Genomic DNA, 19112 nt, shown 5'->3' with positions numbered 1-19112 from the left:
TAGGGCACACTTCATCATCATCATGTTTTCAAGAATGATAATAAAGTTGAAGGTCTCAAATAATTACTCATGTGCAAAAAGTTAAGTTAATGTTTGTCCGTTTCCTTGTTTCCTTTTTCAGTATTTTATGTGCGCATCTTCTTCTTCTTTTTTTTTTTTTTTGTAAATGTGCTCCTACTGTTTCAAGAATGAAATAAAGTGTACATTTGCTGGACTATATGCTTATTTTAGTTAGGAGTATTAACTGAATTTTATAGTATGATCTAGTATAAAATCACTTACCAACAAATCTGTTTTGTCTTGCACTCTCATTTAACCACTCAGGTGTCAACACATATTTTGCTACATTGATAGCACAGAGGAACTTTACTGTGCGCATAAATTTTCTTGTTACCAAGTGAGTACATTCTTTGGGAGAATTAACAATACAGCCTCCAAGTTGATATGTAACCTGATCAAAATATAGAAGCAATTGAATTTAAATTACTAACTTATCATACTTATATAACCACCTGTTTATTAATAAATTAAAAAGAACAGATTGTGAATTTACAAATAATTCAATGAGTTGAAGATATACGAGAAACCGAAATATTACTTTGCAGGTTATTTTTATATGATAAAATCCATCCTAATATAATACAAACATTATGGTGAAATAGGCAAACTAGCATTTATGCTATGAAACTTCTTTTTTTAGTTTCATAGTGCAAGTGACATAGTTTGCCTATATTATTAGAGTTCTGTTTAATAACTGGTGCAAGCATAACTCAAGTACATTCAAAGTTGAATTGCCTTGATATTAATCATTGCACAGGCAATGTGGAGAGAGGACATGCCAGGAATATGATTTTTGGTATTATTCCACAAAAATAAAGTAGCACATAGAATAAGAAACTATTTTATTAATTTCATAACTAGTTTTGTGACATTCTTTTGTTTCATTAGGATAATTACATATCTTTAAAGGTACCTGTGGAATAACTATAAACAACAAATTTACATGATAACTACAATAATAAACTTTAAAGACTTATTGAAGTTTATTACTGTGGTAATTGTATAATTTTGTTGAGGATAATTACGTGAATAAGCTAAAAAAAACTAAGGAAACTGGTAATAACAGTTAACAACCTTAGTGAAAATATATGAACATGAATAAACAATGGAAAGTGTGAGTTTGCTATGATGCTCATGATTGTTCATGGACTGTTGTATACTAGCAAATAAGAGATTTGTCGTGATGAATTAGTAAAGACCAAACCTGATGTAAAATCATCCCTTGATTTTTGTTACACTGTAGAGGATGTTTCATCATTGCAGTTGATTCTTTGAATGCTCTTGAGAAAATACAGTAATCTATGGCAGTGGTCTCCAAACTTTTTCGATCGCGTACCCCCAAGACAGAAAAAATAAATAGCACGTACCCCCAATTGACTGAGCAAAAATCTATTGTTATAATCCATTTATCCATTTTGTGAGGGTTAATTTGTAAAATTTAAATATAATTCATTTACTATTGATAATATCAAACACTTTTAAAAAATGTAAGCAATTTTGATAATATTAATTCACTATTTCTAGTGTAAACGTAAAAGTAAGCACAAAAAGGTGTTGGAATTGCACAGAAACAATATATACTAAAAAATCGTTAAACATACTACTAATAGTCAAATAATTAATACAACTGCGGTGTCATCTGCAGATAGCAGGATAACTAAGCAATTTTCCTTCTCTAGTTGGGCTTGTCAACACTAGGATGCTCTACAAACAATGGCAATTATAAGAAGTAAGAGATTTACTCCCTAGTTTTAAAAAACATGACAACTTTGCCACGGACGATTATGTGTGCAAAGTCACCCAATGTGTGCTATTTGCAAATTGATACATGATATATATACTAATGAGACAAAGACGTTATAAAGATCCTGTAAGGATCTTTATAACGTCTTTGTCTATATTAGATATATCTTTAATTGATGAAAGAAAGTAATATTCTTTATCTTTAATTAATTACTTAATTTTTTCCCTATCAATATAAAACTTTTTTTGACGTACCCCCACGTATCGACTCGCGTACCCCACTTTGGAGAACACTGATCTATGTAGAGCATCTGTGTTCATTGCTATACTACTTGATGTTTTGTTTCAGTTATATGCACTGTCAGTCCTGATTTGTCTTCTTTCATTCCCAATGTCCTTGAAGTGTTTTGATTGGCATACTGTTAGAGCAGGCAGGGAGGTTTAGAGACCTCCCTGCCTGTCTATGTATTGTAAACCATAGCTACAGCTAAACTAACAGACAACTGGTTTCTTGAGTGGTGGATATGGAGGTCTCAGATAATCAGAGATCTTGTTGATTGGGGAAAGGAAATCTTCATATTTTGCATATAATAAATTTAGTTTAATCCTTTATCCAAGTGTGAGCAAACAAAGTTTGCGCCTGAAAGTATCTTCAGGACTGGGGTAAGTTTGTTCAACACCAGGGCAACTCCTTGCAAAGGTGGAGCAAGCTACCAACACTCCTATCTCAGTATCTCCTATAATGCAAAACACATCTCCTTGTGGATATGTCTAATGTTATACATTAAGGGAAGGGCCACTACCCAGACTAGTTTCGACCTTTCGAAACTAGTCTGGGGACTGGCAATTCGAAACTAAATTTATTATACTCTAACCAAGTGAAAAATAAACTTTCAACAAATTTCATCATATTTTGCAGATGAAGCAGCCTTGCTATTTTATCTGTGACTGATTTTATATGTGTGTGTGTGTGTGTATATATACATACACACATATAAAATCAGTATATATATATATATACACACACATATAAAATATATATATATATATATATATATGTGGGAGCATAAATAAATATGTGGAGGGGGGGGGGTGCTTAAGGATCAAAGCTGCATAACTGAGAGGAGGCATCCATATAGCCTTTAAAGGAATGCGGAAAACCGACCAGAAGTTCTGACCTAATGTCCAATCCTCACCTTCTCGTGGTGCACCCGGTTAGGTATCTACGTGGATACTGAATGAACGAGGATGGACTGGCAATTTGGGATTTAGTCAACCAAATTGTATTCTTATTGGCTTAAACCACAACATAAAATGATGGTACAACGTGACAGAATTTCATGCCGGGTGGGGCATCGCCCAGTTAAAGAAGGCCTCCAATGTCTTCGCCAGGGAACCAGGGCAAACAGTGAAAAGTCAGTTACTTGAAAAATCCTAGAACTCAACATCATCAAAGTTCAAGGTCAGTACTATCTACATAAGAAGCCTGAATGGCAAAGAAATGGAGCTAGCTGATGAATTGGATAAGTAACAGATCGACATAATAGGGGTGACTGAAACAAAAAGGACAAAAACTGGTGAGAATAAATACAAAATGTTATATTCAAGCAATGACAATTAAGGAAAAGAATTAGTAGCGATAGTATTCAACACTAAATACAAGGCTAATCTTCTTGAATAGCAAAAAATTTCAAGTAGAGTGTTGTGATATTTGGCCACATCACTTCTTCTTCTTCTGCAGCTTCTCCCACTTAAGTGGGGTCACTGTTTATTATGAGTCTCCTCCACACCTTCCTGTCTTGGGCTGTCACCACATCCAAGTTCTTCATCTTCAAGTCCTCTTCTACCAGCTCCCTCCATCTCTTCTTTGGCCGCCCACGCTTCCGCCTTCCTTGCACATCCATCTGCATGACCCTTCTTCCCACATATTCGTCCTCCCTCCTCATCACATGACCAAACCATCTCAACCTTGCCTCCTGTATTTTCGCTCCTAAGTTCATAACTTTCACTGTTCCCCTGACATAGTCATTTCTCAGATGATCTTTTCTGGTCACACCGCACATCCACCTAAGCATTCTCATCTCTGCTACTTCCATCCTGCTAATGTTATTTTTCCTCAGGGCCACAGTTTCTATAGCATATGTCATAGCTGGCCTCACTACTGTCCTATAAATTTTGCCTTTCAGATTGATCGGCACCCTCTTATCACATAACACTCCAGCCATCTCCCTCCAGTTCCTCCAACCTGCTTGTATCCTGCATCCCACTTCCTTCTCACCTCCTCCATCTTCTTCCACTGTCGAACCTAAGTATCTAAAGTCTCTCACCTTCCTGATGACATTTCCTTCCGGCTCCAGGTCTGTCTCCTGGCCACCGCCCACTGCGCAACACATATACTCTGTCTTACTTCTGCTCAGTCTCATACCTCTCTCTTCCAGTACTTTTCTCCATCTTTCCAGTTTAGTTTCCGCTTCTTCTCTTGAATCTACACACAGCAAGATGTCATCTGCATACAACATTGTCCAAGGTGCATCTTCTCTCACCTCCTCTGTTACCACCTCCATCACAATATTAAACAGAAACGGACTTAATGCTGACCCTTGATGCAAGCCAACTGTTACTTGAAAACTTTCTGTCTGTCCCAAACAGATCCGAACACTTGTCTTCACATTTCTGTACATTTCCTGCACCAACCTGACATATTTCTCCGGCACCTTCTTCTCCCTCAGACACCTCCAGACTTCTTGCCTTGGCACTCTATCGTATGCTTTCTCCAGATCAATAAATACCAGATGTAGCTCCCTTTGTTTCTCTCGATATTTTTCCATCATCTGTCATAACCCAAAGATAGCATCTGTTGTTGATCTTCCAGGCATGAAGCCAAATTGTTCCTTTGCAATCTCCACCTCCTCCCTCAATCTACCATCAAGAACCCTTTCTAGGATCTTCATTGTGTGGGACATCAACTTTATTCCTCTGTAATTTTTACAGTCTTGTGCATCCCCTTTACCCTTGTAGATGGGAACAAGAGTACTCTCCCTCCATTCCTCGGGTATATTTTCCTGTTGGCAAACTTTCATGAACAGGTCCCACAGCAGGTCAATTCCCTCTTCCCCCAGTGCCTTCCATGCCTCCACTGGAATTCTGTCGGGGCCCACCGCTTTTCCATTCCTCATCCTCTTCATGGCCTCCGTCACTTCCATTCTACTGATGTTCTGCACCATCCCCTCAGAAGGCTGCCCATCTCCTCTGTGAGTCCTTGCATTTTCCTCATTCAGAAGTCCCTCAAAGTATATTTTCCATCTGTTTCTTATGTCCACATCCCTCCATAATACTCTTCCTTCAGCATCTTTGATCTGCCTCACATGTAAGATGTCCTTAGCTGCTTTATTTCTACATTTCGCTAGTTGGTAAATTTTTCTCTGTCCTTCCTTTGTTTCTAATTGATCATACAGATCTTGATATGCCATGGCCTTCGCCTGTGCCACAACTCTCTTGGCTTCTTGCTTTCTCTCTTTGTACACCTCTCTGTCCTCTTCCACTCTTGACTCATCCCACTTCTGCTTTGCCTTCCTCTTAGCTGTCACTGCCACTTGTACATCATTATTCCACCACCAACCCTCCTTCTGCTCTCTAATCTTTCCAGATGTCTCACCAAGCACCTCGATTGCACAGCTCAGGATTACTTTTGAATTATGTTTCCACCAATCTTGTACACTTTCCAGTCCATCCGAAATCCTCTCTAACACTCTCTCCCTAAAATGATTCCTCACACTCTCTTCTTTTAAGCGAAACCACTTAATTGTCTTCATCTCATGGCAACCAGAAGTTCTTATCTTCGATCTTAATTTAAAGTCTGCGCACAGCAGTCGGTGTTGTTGTGCTACCTGATCTGTTGGAATTACCTTACAATTTGTCACAACCTTAAGATGTTTTCTTCTAGTCAAAATGTAGTCAATTTGTGAGCTGTTGTTACCACTTCTAAATGTTATCAAATGTTCTTCCCTCTTGAAGAAAAACGAGTTCACAATTGCCAGATCAAACGCTACTGCAAAGTCCACAACCCTCTCTCCTTCCTGGTTCATCATTCCCACTCCGTGGCCACCATGCACCCTTTCACAGTCTCTATTCTGTCTTCCTATGTGCCCGTTCAAGTCTCCTCCGACAATCACCATCTCATTTTCTTCCAATTCCCTCATTTCTTCATCTAACACGTTCCAGAACTCATCTTTTTCCTCTGCAGTACAACCAACTTGCGGGGCATATACACATAATACGACCACCCGCTCTTCTCCAAGACCCAATTTCATTCGCATGATCCTGTCGTTCCTTCTACCCACGTCCAGTACTTCACCCTTCATTCTGCCACACACCACAATTCCTACACCATTTCTTCCCTCGTTATTCGCTCCAGAGTAGAACAATTTATATCCATCTCCCAGTTCCTTTGCCTTTCTCCCTTTCCACCTTGACTCCTGCACACATAAAATGTCCAACTTCCTCTTCCTCATATCATGTCTGCCACCTCTCTTCCCCTTCCAGTCATGCTTCCAACATTCAGTGTTCCCACTCGCAACATCCTCTCCACCTGCTGGGCTCGCTTCTTTAACCGCACCCGCCCTTGATGCGGTAGCCCTCGTCCACTTCTCACAGCTGTAGGGCGATGTGGCTGCGCGTCGCTTAAGGGGTACGCCCTAGCCCTTATATCATTTTCTCTTCGACTCATAATCATAGTTTGAGTTGGCACTGAAGTTTTACGACCGGATGCCCTTCCTGACATCAACCCTCGCATTTATCCGGGCTTGGGACCGGCACCTATTGAGGCTAGCTTGCCTCCTTCGGTGGCTGCATCAGACGAAATGACTTAGCAAGATAGGAAAGACTCACCCCTAGCCCTCGAATACTCTAATAGCATCAGGGGGAAGGAGCAAGGAGAGGAGAAAGAAGCAAAGAAAGAAGAGGAGGGACCAGTCTACAGAATAATATAACAGATATATATATTACATGAAGTAAGGCATGGTCCAGCATCAGGTACCTCGGGTTTGCCATGCCCGTATTCACTAAAGTGAGCCCTTGAGTGAATTTGGCCACATCACTCTACTTGAAATTTCTTGGTGAACTGGACAATGAGACTTATTTGTGCCTATGGTCCCACAGAAGGTTCTACTAAAGTGGAAGAATTTTTTAAGTCTTTAAAGAAAGCAACTCACACAATGAAAAATGAAAAGTTGGTCCTTGTTGGAGATCTAAATAGCAGAGTAGGAAATGATTGTCGGACATACAAAAATATCTGTTGGATTTCTGCTCAGGACATGGACTGGTGTTATTACTAACACACTGTTCCAACATAAAAATGTGCACAAATTCACAAGGAGAGAAGTGGCAAGGATTAAGAAAAGTCTCATTTACAATGTTATTGTAGATAGTGATGTTTTCCCCTTGGTGCAGGACACTAGAGTGTACAGAGATTTTGAAATTGGAAGCGATCACCATTTTGTCTTGAGCAGGATAAAATTGAATTTCATAACATGTAAGAAAGCTTTAAAGCGAATAAAAGTTGAGCAGCTCTCAGATTTGAACTGTAGACTAAAATACACAAAGACTATTGAAGAAAAATGAAAGACTTTGAGAAGAGTAACCAAACCTTGAAGACTCAGTGGCAAGCCTTGAAGAAAACCCTGATTGATTCAGCAAGAGAGGCATGTGGTTAGATAAGTCTGCAAGGATAGAAAAATCAGAACTCCATGGTGGACACAGGAAGTTAAAGAGGCAGTGAAGGAAAAGAAGAAAGCATATCAAAAGTTCCTGGCAAATAAGTCAGCTTGTGCTCTTAGAGAATACAGAGACAAATGTAAGAAAGCGAAACAGTGTGTAAAACTAGCTAAACAAAAGTCATGGGAGGACTTTGGCAAGAATATAGAAAATAAATATCAAGAAGGTGGCAAGATATTCTGGAGGTTGTCGAAGAAACTCAGAAATGGAAAAAAGAGTGCTGTAAAAGAAATTAGAGATGATAAAGGTGAAACGAAAACAGGAGAAAAAGGTATCCTTGAAGAAAGGAGTAATTACTTCAAAAATTGTTAAATGAAACAAGCAGCGATAGCACAGTGGTAAAAAAACATTCAACAATCACTCAACAGGAATACATATCCATACTTGAAGTAGAAAAATCCATCAAAAGTCTAAAATGTGGAAAGGCAGCAGGAGTAGATGATAATCGACCAGAATTCAAGTATGGTGGTATACACCCTCTGTCCAAAAAGAAACCGAACTTTTGATAGAAAATAAAACACAGGCCAATTATAATTATTCAAATAATTTATTTCAATCAATATATTCTTCCTCAGCTTCGATACAGTGTTTGGCACAGTCAATTAATTCGTTAAATGAGTTTTTTTTATATCAGTTTTTGGGACACTGTTAAGGGTCGTGGTTACTGCCACTTGAACCGTTTTCAATGATGTCGTATCGCTTTCCTTTCAACAGCAAATGAAGTCGGGGGAAGAGAAAGAAGTCATAGGGTGCTAAATCAGGTGAATACGGCGAGTGATCCAATATACAAACTTGGTTTTTGCTCAAAAACCGTCTCACAATGTTCGAACAACGAGACGGTGCATTATCATGACCAGCTGCCTGCATCACAATATTCATGCCATATGTGACGAATTCTTGCTATCAATCGCTTCAAAAGTTCGAGATAAAACTCACCATTGACCGTTTGGCCAGGCGGAATGAATTGTTTGTGGATAATGCCCTTGGAATCGTAGAAACAAATCAGCATTGTCTTCACTTTTGACTTCTCCAAGTGACTTTTTTCGGATGCCCCTCTTCTGGTGCCAGAGTGAACGTTTCGTCACCAGTAACGATCATTTTGAGTCCTTACGAGCGGTTTTAATGAGGTTCTTGCGGTGTTCAATTTGATACATTTTTTGGTCGTCAGTCAACTTGTGCGGAACAAATCGCGAATTCAATTTATGAAGGCCCAAACTCTCAGTCAAAATGTTGTGCACAGTTGATTTTGGAATCCATAACTCATCTTCAATCAATCTCGCAGACGATTTCGGATTTTCTTTGATGAAATCGTGCACTTTTTTGGATGTCAACTTAGCTCAGTTCAGTTTTTGAATGGCCCGGCTTTTTGTCATCCTCAAGCGTCTCAGGACCACTTTGAAATCGCTTAAACCACTCATAAACTTGAGTACGGGGAAAAGTATTCATCACTGTATGCTTATTGAAGCATTTGATGAGTTTCGGAAAAACTTTTACCAAGTTTAACACAAAAGTCAATCGTAGCTCTTTGTTTAAAACTTATTTTCCAACTGTTAGTCAAAACACACTGTCACCCTTGGCACTATAACTCAGCTTCTAATGAAACAAATGTCATAAACAGGTGACACAACACTAATGAAGGTTGTCGCTTTCGACAACAAAAAGATATAACAGGTAGTGCCACTAGTTTCTTCTATTTTTGAAAAGTTTGGTTTCTTTTTGGGCAAAGGGTGTAAAAGTCTTGTAGTGGCTGCTACAGAGAAAGCTTGTAGTAGAGAAAGGGTTGAGTAGGATTATGGAAGGGAAGCTTGGTGAAGAACAATCTGGATTCAAGCCAGATAGAGGCTGTCAGGATCAGATTTTCACTTTAAGACAAATAGTTGAGTAATCATGGGAATATAACAAACATCTGTATTTAAGTACTGTAGATCTGGAAAAGGCATATGACAAGGTGCCAAGAGAGAAGCTATTCAAAATGCTACAGTCGTATGGCAGTGGGGCATTATATCAAGCAATACCTAGTCTTTATTTGAGTTGTACATCAGCAGTTAGAATTGAGGAAAGTACAGGAAGACGGTTCAATGTTAAAACTAGTGTGAGACAAGGATGTATATTATCCTCTCTGTTATTCATTATCTATATGGATCACATTATGAAAGAAAGTGGTATTAAACCTGATATCAAAGTTGGAGATGTTAATGTTAACTTTCTGATTTATGCAGAAGATGTTATATTTCTTAATAAATCTGATTTATGTCTTCTTTCATTCCCAATGTCTTTGAAGTGTCCTGATCGGCATACTGCTAGAGTAGGCAGAGAGGTTTAGAGACCTCCCTGCTTGTCCTATGTATTGTAAACCACCCCTATAGCTAAACTTACAATTTCTTAAGTGGTGGATATGGAGGTTTCAGGTAATCAGAGAGCTTGTTGATTGGGGAAAAGAAACCTTTATATTTTTCAGATGAAGCAGCCTTGCTATTTTATCTGTGACTGATTATATATATATATATATATATATGTGTGTGGGAGAATCACTGCTGTTCTGAAGTCTTGGCATTCCTGTCTATCTGATTGTTTTGAAGGTTGACATAGGATTTTTTTTTAATTAATGTTCTATTAGAGTCATTTTTTGGGGACTGCACTCAGGTATTATAAATCTTGGTTCCTTTTTTAATATTAGTGGTAATTCTGTAAGCCTTATTGAGTAGGGATTCAGCTAGATAAACCTGATAGAAAAAAAACTCACAGAACACTGGATGGTCTGATAATGGCCAATCTAAATAAGCTTCCTTTGGAAGAATATCAACCTGAGAAAGCCATGGAAGTAATCTGAAATTTAGTGCAAAACTGATAGTGTTCAAGGATGGAAATGTGCCTCTGAGAATGGTGTGCTCATACCTAAGAGGAATGAACAATACATTTAAGTGCTTATGGAACTGTTTGTGTGAAATAATACATATTGTATTTTTTAATTTCTTTCTTTATAAGGAGATTGCTGTATATACACACACCACTGGTCAGTATCAAAGTCAATCTATAGCCATTACTACCCATGCTCTAATATCACTGATAATAACTTAATATGCATTTTTAAAATCTATTCTATATTTAACTTTTTTTAAGTCAGCAGTTAGAATTGAGAGAAGTATAGAAAGATGATGGATGTAAAATCAGGTATATGACAAGGATCCTTGTTGTATTCCCAAGATTTCTCAATTATTTGTTGATAAATGAATCTAACTTGTTCTTCTCCAAGTTTCTTGTCCACAAGTTTTCTTATCCTTTTCTCAAGTGTGCACATAAATTTCTCTTGGAACTTAGTAGGAAAATTTCTCTGTAATTCTCACATTGTTTCACCTCCCTTTTTATAGATGGACACTATAAGAGCTCTGCTCCAATCCTCCAGAATATAACCTTCTGTCAAATTTTCTGAATTAGCCACTCCAAAACTTTTATACCTCCATATTTTGGTATTTCTGGTCAAATATCATCTACTCCTGTTTGTATTCCTGTTGAACACTTTCTACCATTCCTTTTTCCTTTTAGTAATCTTTCAATGCAATTACTCCAGACATGAAGAATATTTTTATCTTGTTTTTAAATTATCTTTACCATCTCTGATTCCTTTCACAGTACTCTTTCCTCTACTTCAAAGATTTTTATCCTCCAGATTATTTTGCTAACTTAAGATATTTGTCTTCAAATTCTTACCAAAGTCTCCCCATGACTTTTGTTTAGCTTAGCTTTCTAACAATTTTCTCTGCAATCTTTTAGGACATCTGCTGACATATTTTCTATGAACTTTTGGTATGCTATGCTTTCTTCTTTTTCAGGACTGCTCTGTTAACTTGTGTCCACCATGGAGTTCTGATTTTTCTGTCCTTCCAAACAACTTCACCATGTGCTTCTTTAGCTTAATCAATCAATGTTTCTTCAGAGTTTTCAATCAAAACTCCAAGGTTTGGTTCTTCTTTTCAAACTCGTTAATTTTTTTCCTTTAACAATATGTGTATATTTGGGTCTAAAGTTCATTCTTAAAAGCTGACTAATTCTTTTTAAAACTTTTTAAAGTTATAAAATACATATATAAAGAAAAATATCTAAAAATAAATATATCATATCAAAAAACATATATTTATTTTTATCCTGTATAAAACTAAGTGATGATTACTTTCAGTTGCCCTGTATCATGAACAGCACTGTCAACAAGATGTTTCTTTTTTTCTTGCATGTTCTTTTCAGGTGAATTAGTGCATATCTTTATGAAACATGTTAGTGATGATTTGTCAATGTCCTGAATAGAAATGCAGTAGACACTTATTGTCATTATCAGCCCTGTCCTTTTCTCCAAATTTTCACAAAAAAAAATGATATATACCAGAGAGTCATTAATAAAGAATACGTTTCTATTTTCATTATTTCAGCTGTTTTCTCTAATAAGGATTCAAAAAATTTCTCCATTTGCTCCTTAGCAGAACCTTCTATGGGACCACAAACAGTTTCATTATCCATTCTGAAATATGCCTGCATAACTTTCCTTGAAACCGCCTGATAATCAAGAACTTAAACCTTGTGTTTGGTGTTGAATGTTAAACATATCTTCCTTCCTTCCCCTGATAACTACTGTCCAAATATAATATGCTATAATTATTATTTAGCACTATCATGACTGTTTTATCCTTTATCTCAGTAACACCAATTATGTCTATGAACTTTTGGTATGCTTTCTTCAAGCCACAGAATTAAAAAAAAAAGGCTTATAATTGATCAGGTCTGGAATTGAACATGCGACTATGATATATATTACATACTAGGCAGCTGTGGTACTCCTAGAGTTTGACACCTGACTAGTGAGATATGTGTCATTTGCCCAACTGGTGGACCACCACAAAATTTTTCAAGCCATGCTTATAACTGTAATTATGATTCGGCTGCCAAGTCAATTTCCCTTCCAAAGATATCCCTTATGTTGATAGTGCCTAACTTCAATTCTTCTGATATGTTTGTTCCAAAGTTTGTTCCAAAGTTTGTTCCTTGGTCTCATGAATCAAATCCCAGAATTACTACTGCCAACTAAGTTTATGTACATATCACATTTCACCATTACATATTTACACCACAGCATTAAAAAAAAAAAAAAAAAAGCTTGTTGTAACTGACTAGGTCTGGAATTGAACATGCAACTATGATATATATATATATATATTACATACATAAAGCAGCTGTGGTACTCCTAGAGTTTGACACCTGACTCGTGAGATATTAGTTATTTGCCATTTGTCTGACTGATGGACCACCACAAAATTTTTCAAGCACTGTTTATAACTATAATTATATTTCTCATTTATATTAATATATAAATAATTTTAGTGCATAATATATGGAAATACATCGTAGAAAAGCATATAATGTTTTCAGACATTAACTATCTTATACATAACAATGTTTCACTTATGAAACATTACATAAATATATTTTTGTGTAATGTCCAACAGTTCAGTCTCCTGCAACGTATCATCATCATCAGTTGCATCAGTCTTGGGACTGGTAGCTCAGCAGCAATTTCCTCCATTCCGCTCTATCATTGGCTTTCTTCTTAACCTCCTGGTAACTCCTCAAACCTGTGCTGTCTTTGACTTGGTCAAGAAAACTTTTCCTTGGTCTACCCCCTTCTTCTTATCCCCCTGTATTTTGCCTTCAGTTATTCTTTTCACAAGTCCATCATGTCGAAGTATATGTCCAAACCACCTATCCCTTCTAATTTTGATCGATTTAATTAGAGTTCTTGTTTCGTTTATCTCTCTCAGGACGTGTTTGTTTGATTTTTTTCCTGTCCATTTTATTTTGTTCATGTGGTGCCAGCACCACATTTTAAAAGCCTCCAATCTTCTTACATCTTCTCTGACAGGTTTCACATACATACAGTGCAATGCTCCATATCAATGTCTTTACTAATTTTTTTTTTTCGCTTGTAGGTTGAGGTTTCCTGTTAAAATGCTTTTCATCTTAGAGAATTGGGCTTTTGCAATGTTTATTCTTGATCTTATGTCTTCTCTTATTCTATCATCTTCTGTTATTAGGCTTCCTAAATATTTAAAGCTTTTCACTTGTTTTATTTGTTTCCCGCTGATGTCTATATGCTCTATATTGATAGAGATTTTGCCTGTAACAATGATTTTAGTCTCATCTGTGTTGATTTTCACTTTATATTTTTCAAGGTTATTATTTAGCAATTCTAGCATTGTTTTTAACGTTCTTCTGTTTTCTGCTACAAGGGTTATGTCATCAGCAAATCTCATACACATTACTTGCTCACCATTTATCTTTATGCCACTATTTATTTTATCTTTAGTTTCCTGAATGGCCTTTTCAATATATAAATTAAATAAAAGTGGTGAAAGTATACTCCACTCCTTATATTTTCTCCTTATCATTGATTTTAATCCGTCCATTTATTTTTGTAAATTTGATAAATTAATTTCCTATCCCTCAAATCTATGCCGATATTAGTTAGACAATTTAGGAGTATTTGCTGGTTTACTTTATCAAACGCTTTCTCTAAATCAAGGAAGCAAATATAAGTATTTTGACTAAGGTCTAATCGTCTCTCTATTATTGTTCTTAAACAGAGTATTGCCTCTCTTGTTCCTTTATTCTTTCTGAATCCAAATTGGTCTTCATCCAATAGACAATCTATTTTTGAATAATTTTTAGCAGAATTTTGCTAACATGTGAGATTACAGCTATTGTTCTAAATTGGCTGCATTTGTTTGCATTATTCTTTTTTGGTATTGGTATTATGGTTGCCTTCATAAACTCCTTTGGTATTTCTCCTCTATCATAGATTTGGGCTATTAATTGATAGAGTAAAGTTTTTGTCTCATCACATAGATTTTGTAGCAGTTCTATGGGAATATTGTCTACACCTGGACTTTTTCCCTTACTGACTTCAGACAGTGCTTTATCAAATTCTTCTCGCATTATTGGGGGTCCTAGATTATCTTCATTTTGATTTTCTATGCTGACATCAACATCAAGTTCGTTGCCATTATAGAGATTTTCAAGATAATTCTTCCATTCCGTTAATATATCCTCAGATTCTATTAGTAATTTTCCATTTTCATCTTTGATGGCATTGGTTTTGCTGTTCTTATTAAATTTGAAAGTCAGTTTGTTAACTTCTTTATAGGCTTTCTCTATGTTTTCTTTTTTAAATAATTCATCTATGTTATTACACTGTTCTTCCAGGTATTCTTTTTTGATTTGTCTACATTTTCTTGTAATTTGATTTTTAAGATATTTGTATTTGGCCACATCTTCTTTAATAGCATTTTTATATTTTCTTCTTTCATCCATAAGGCCAAGTATTTCATCGGTTATCCAATGTTTTCTTTTTTCTTTTTCTGCATTTTTCAATAATTGATTTGATGAATTTGTAATTAACTCTTTAATCATATTCCATTGGTTTTCAATATTATTCTGACTATTTATGTTTTCTGGAATGTTATGATCAGTTGCCTCTTGGTATCCTCTCTTTACTTCTTTACCCTTTAATTTTTCAAGGTTCCATCTTATTGGTTTGTATCTTTGGATTTGTTTCCTATGTTTCAGTTCTGTTTTCATTAAGACAAGGTTATGGTCACTACTAATGTCAGCACCTGGATAGATTTTGAAATTCTGCAACATATAGTCTGCAAAAAAATATAGATATTCATTGTTAGTGATATATCATAACTTTAGAGTAATTTTAATCTGGTTTGGTTTTGAGTGAGGCGTGTTTGCATTTGGAAGTTAATCGGTGTAAAGCACGTTTTCAGAATAACAGTGAACAGAGGCAAAAATGGAAGTAAGAATAAGGTCATTCAGACACATTCAGACACACAAGTGTACTGAGTGGTGCAGATTTTACCAAGATGGTTCGTTGTCAGGAATGCAATATATATGTGGGAGCACATGTGGCAGATATTTTTGTTGAGAAATCAAATAAGAGAAGTAAGAGAGAGTGAAGGTGTGGAGAAAGTCTGATAAGGCAATGGATTGCAGTGATATGAATGAAATTAGGGAATCTGGAATGAATAATACCAGATGAAAGGCAGTGATGGATGTAAGATGGATAGCCAGAAGAGAGAGAGAGCATGAGAATATGAGCATGTAGAATGTGATTGTGAATATGGAAATGATTAAAAAAGGGGAAGTGTGCCTGACTGATGATGCAATAGCAGGAATGATTGTGGAAATGCAAGTGTTGAAGAATGAGGTGTGTACAGAATGACAGAATGAAATTAAATGTGTAATAGATGTGAACAGAAGAGCGTGAAAGAATAAAATGAAAGATAGTGGAGAGAAAGAAGTAGATGTAGCAAAAAAAGAATGACTCAAGAATATCACTATATGGAAATTCTATCATAAAAGGTGAGTTGTGAATGAGAGGGTGCATAAGGTATATTTTTCAGGATGGAGAATGAACAGGGTGATTGAGATACTGTATATCAGAAGTAAGCATGTGAGGGAATTAGTGGTTGTGGTTGGAGCATATGATTTAGTTTGGCATAGGGAGAATGCAAGATTGGATATTAGGAGATTATTGAGAAGAGTGAAAAACAATAGTGTGGTAGGAAGTTGGTATGCGTGTTGCCCAAGTATAGCAATGATGAATTGGGGGCAGAGAGAGCAAAAATCTAGAATAAAATGTTAGCAGAAATGTGTGAAGACAAAACAGTATAGTTTGTGAATGTGTGTGATGAGCTTGACAATAGGTCATGGCAATAATAAGGACAATGACAGAAGCAAGGGAGATCTAGAGGCTATCCCTGAAAGCTGTATAAGGAGGGAGTGAGAAGCAGGTTCTTTGCATGGAGAGTGGTTGGTGGGTGGAATGCATTGTTTGAAAGCATGGTGAATGCAGAGACTGTGAATGGATTTAAGGCATGGGTAGATAGTCTTTCTGCACGAAAGAGTATAAATCTCCTGCAATTAGTCCTTTGACTCCATGGAGGTCAGATATTATTAATAATAATAATAGTATTTAGAATGTGTGTCCATATGTTAATGTCAAAACAGATGACATAGGGAGAAGGAACTAAGATATATCGAATCATGAAAATAAAATGAAAATATTTGCTTTACTCACCCTAGCTAAGACACTTATGCATTTCATTCCAGTGAACATAACATGAGGTTTTGCACCATTTGAAGGAGGATATGCTGTGGTGAGTGGAATGTTTTCATCAAGTGGTGGTGACTGTGTCCTAATACAAAAATAGATCAAATTGTCACAAGTCACTTCAATAATGTCTTCTCAAGCCCTCTCAAAAAAAAAAAAAAAAAAAAAAAAAAAAGTATTTCTGTATTACAAAGTTATATTAGCAAAGTCAGATATCTCAAAATGTGCCAAAAGTAAACTAGAAATAGCACTTGCTGAATATCATTAATTTCATTTTTTAACTCACTACTAATATGGATTCAGTTGACACCTTCTGACCATTTTCACTGTTTCATTCAAATATATATAAAATTTCCAAATCATTAGGATACTAAAGACCAAATGGAATGAAAACAAATATACACATGATTTTTTTTAATATTATTCCCACAATCGAGGGCAGAAGGCCCTATGGCAAATAAATGCTATATATGTGTGGAAAAATTTAATTATATTTTAATTTAATCATTCTAAATTAAATAACAATAATTATTTAAATATAACAGCCTAACAGTTACTAAAGTGTATGTTTTCATGTAACTTGATGCATTTGTTTTCACATCAGTACAGCCTTGAAAATGCTAGACAGTAGCTAGTGAAACGTGTTGGCTCTTTGTATTTGTAATCATTAAATCTTATGGTCTTTTAACAATAAAAGTTCTGTTTTAACAGCTTAGACCAAAAATGAACAGTTTAAGAATAATTATTATTATACATGTTTTAATTAAATATCATATACAATATTTTCCAAGTAGATTAAAAGAGAGCACTACACTCCTTATGTTTGAATGGCATCATCATATATCACTTATGATACAACTAGATTTAAATCCTATCTATGAATGTAATCTGAGAAGAGAATTAGAGGATTTTCCCGGATTTTTTTAAAATTAAATGGTCTTAGGGAGAAGAAATGTTATCAATTATATTGTGAAAGTCATTCAGATAAAATATTTTTAATGAACCTGATAATAAAAAAGAGAAATAATTGCTTTCATTCATTACTTAATTATTGCCTGACCTTGAATTTAATTTAAAAATCTGAAAAGGTACCAGATTACTAAAGATGTCCCCTTGAATGATCAACTATTTTCATTCTTTCAACCAACAGGATATGAAAATCCCACCACTCTGGAATGGATGCATGTGAAAAATCTTTATACGTATTCATGAGACAGGTGAAATAGAACGTACAATTCACAGGCCTAACTAGGTTAATTCTTCCACATCTAAATGTCAAAAGAAATTACATTCAGACGATCTCAATGTGAATGCAGATGAACTTTAGTGATGTCCAGAGAGTCAGACAATCAAATCCTCTTATTACACCTTCAAGTCTGATGAGACTTAAGTCTTTGATGTATCCCCCAGCCGAATGGCATTAAACCACACACTGGAGGAAATTATCCTTTCTTTTAGGCTTACACGGTGATCCGAACGCATTTTTGAAAATTATGGAGACAACTACCGTGTTTGAATAAACACTTTAGTTTAATATAACTAAAATCTACATTCGACGTTTCGACCTTTATGTCAAGGTCATCTTCTGGAGCATACAACTATACACAGGAAACAAGCTATACTACAATCAAACTGGTTTGTTAAAGACACTGACCAACCGCTACAACAATTGTTGGCCTGATCTCTGGTGAGGAAAAAAATATATATATATAAATAAAAAAATAAAAAATAAATAAATAAATAAAAAAATAAAATAAAAAAATTATACATCAACGCTAGAGTCCTATTATTAGTGTTGTCTACTATATACATATATTAACATCATTCCAGCCAGTTGGTATGGAATGGTTTCTAATACTAGCTAAGGATTGGCTAGAGTCCTGACTTATGCTGGATCTTTCATATTAGGTAGGCTGAATGTGTGCCATCCAGATCCTTGGAATTTTCATGCCATCTTTGTTGTTGATGTTTGGGTGGTTTATCAGGATTTCGCAGGATTCCTTAAATTTCCTTTCGTACCAGGTTTTTGTGCGGTGTAAGGAGCAGGTGCTTTTCCAGTTGATTTGGTGTAAGGTGTTGAGTGCGTGGTCTGAGAGGCCTGCTTCACCATAATGGTTATATTTAATGTGTCTAATGTGTTCTTTCTTGCGTATAAGGAATGTCCGTCCTGTTTCACCAATGTACGGTAAGTTACAGGTGCAGCGGATGCAATAGACTCCAGGATGTGCTAATGGGAGGAGAGGATCCTTAGAGGAGTTGAATATGGTTTTAAGTTTAGTGGATGGTTTAAGGGTGGCATTGAGGTTATAATTAGAGGTTATAGTAGGATTCTGTTGATTTTTTCTGATAACCCTTTAATGTATGGGATGGCTATGGT

At 35.9% G+C, this 19112-nt stretch overlaps 1 protein-coding gene across 3 annotated transcripts in view; it reads right to left on the bottom strand.

Annotated features, from left to right (window-relative positions):
• LOC150095640 (uncharacterized) overlaps nt 1-19112 on the bottom strand; it is a 205250-nt gene that overhangs the window by 36041 nt on the left and 150097 nt on the right. For 2 of the 3 annotated variants that reach the window (XM_090409716.1, XM_090409715.1), the window contains exons 17-18: nt 16703-16820; nt 283-451 (exon numbers count right to left, since the gene is read on the bottom strand). In XM_090409716.1, the coding sequence (XP_090265842.1) occupies nt 283-451; nt 16703-16820 (287 nt within the window). The remainder of the gene's footprint in view (nt 1-282; nt 452-16702; nt 16821-19112) is intronic. The other variant, XR_016550027.1, reaches the window with a different exon arrangement.

Source organism: Typopeltis vanoorti, chromosome 20 (genome assembly GCF_054136105.1).
Source record: "Typopeltis vanoorti isolate ZY-2024b chromosome 20, IOZ_Tvanoo_1.0, whole genome shotgun sequence".
NCBI lineage: Eukaryota > Metazoa > Arthropoda > Arachnida > Uropygi > Thelyphonidae > Typopeltis > Typopeltis vanoorti.
The sequence above is the reverse complement of the archived record's forward strand: the minus strand, read 5'-3'. Positions and strand labels throughout refer to the sequence as shown.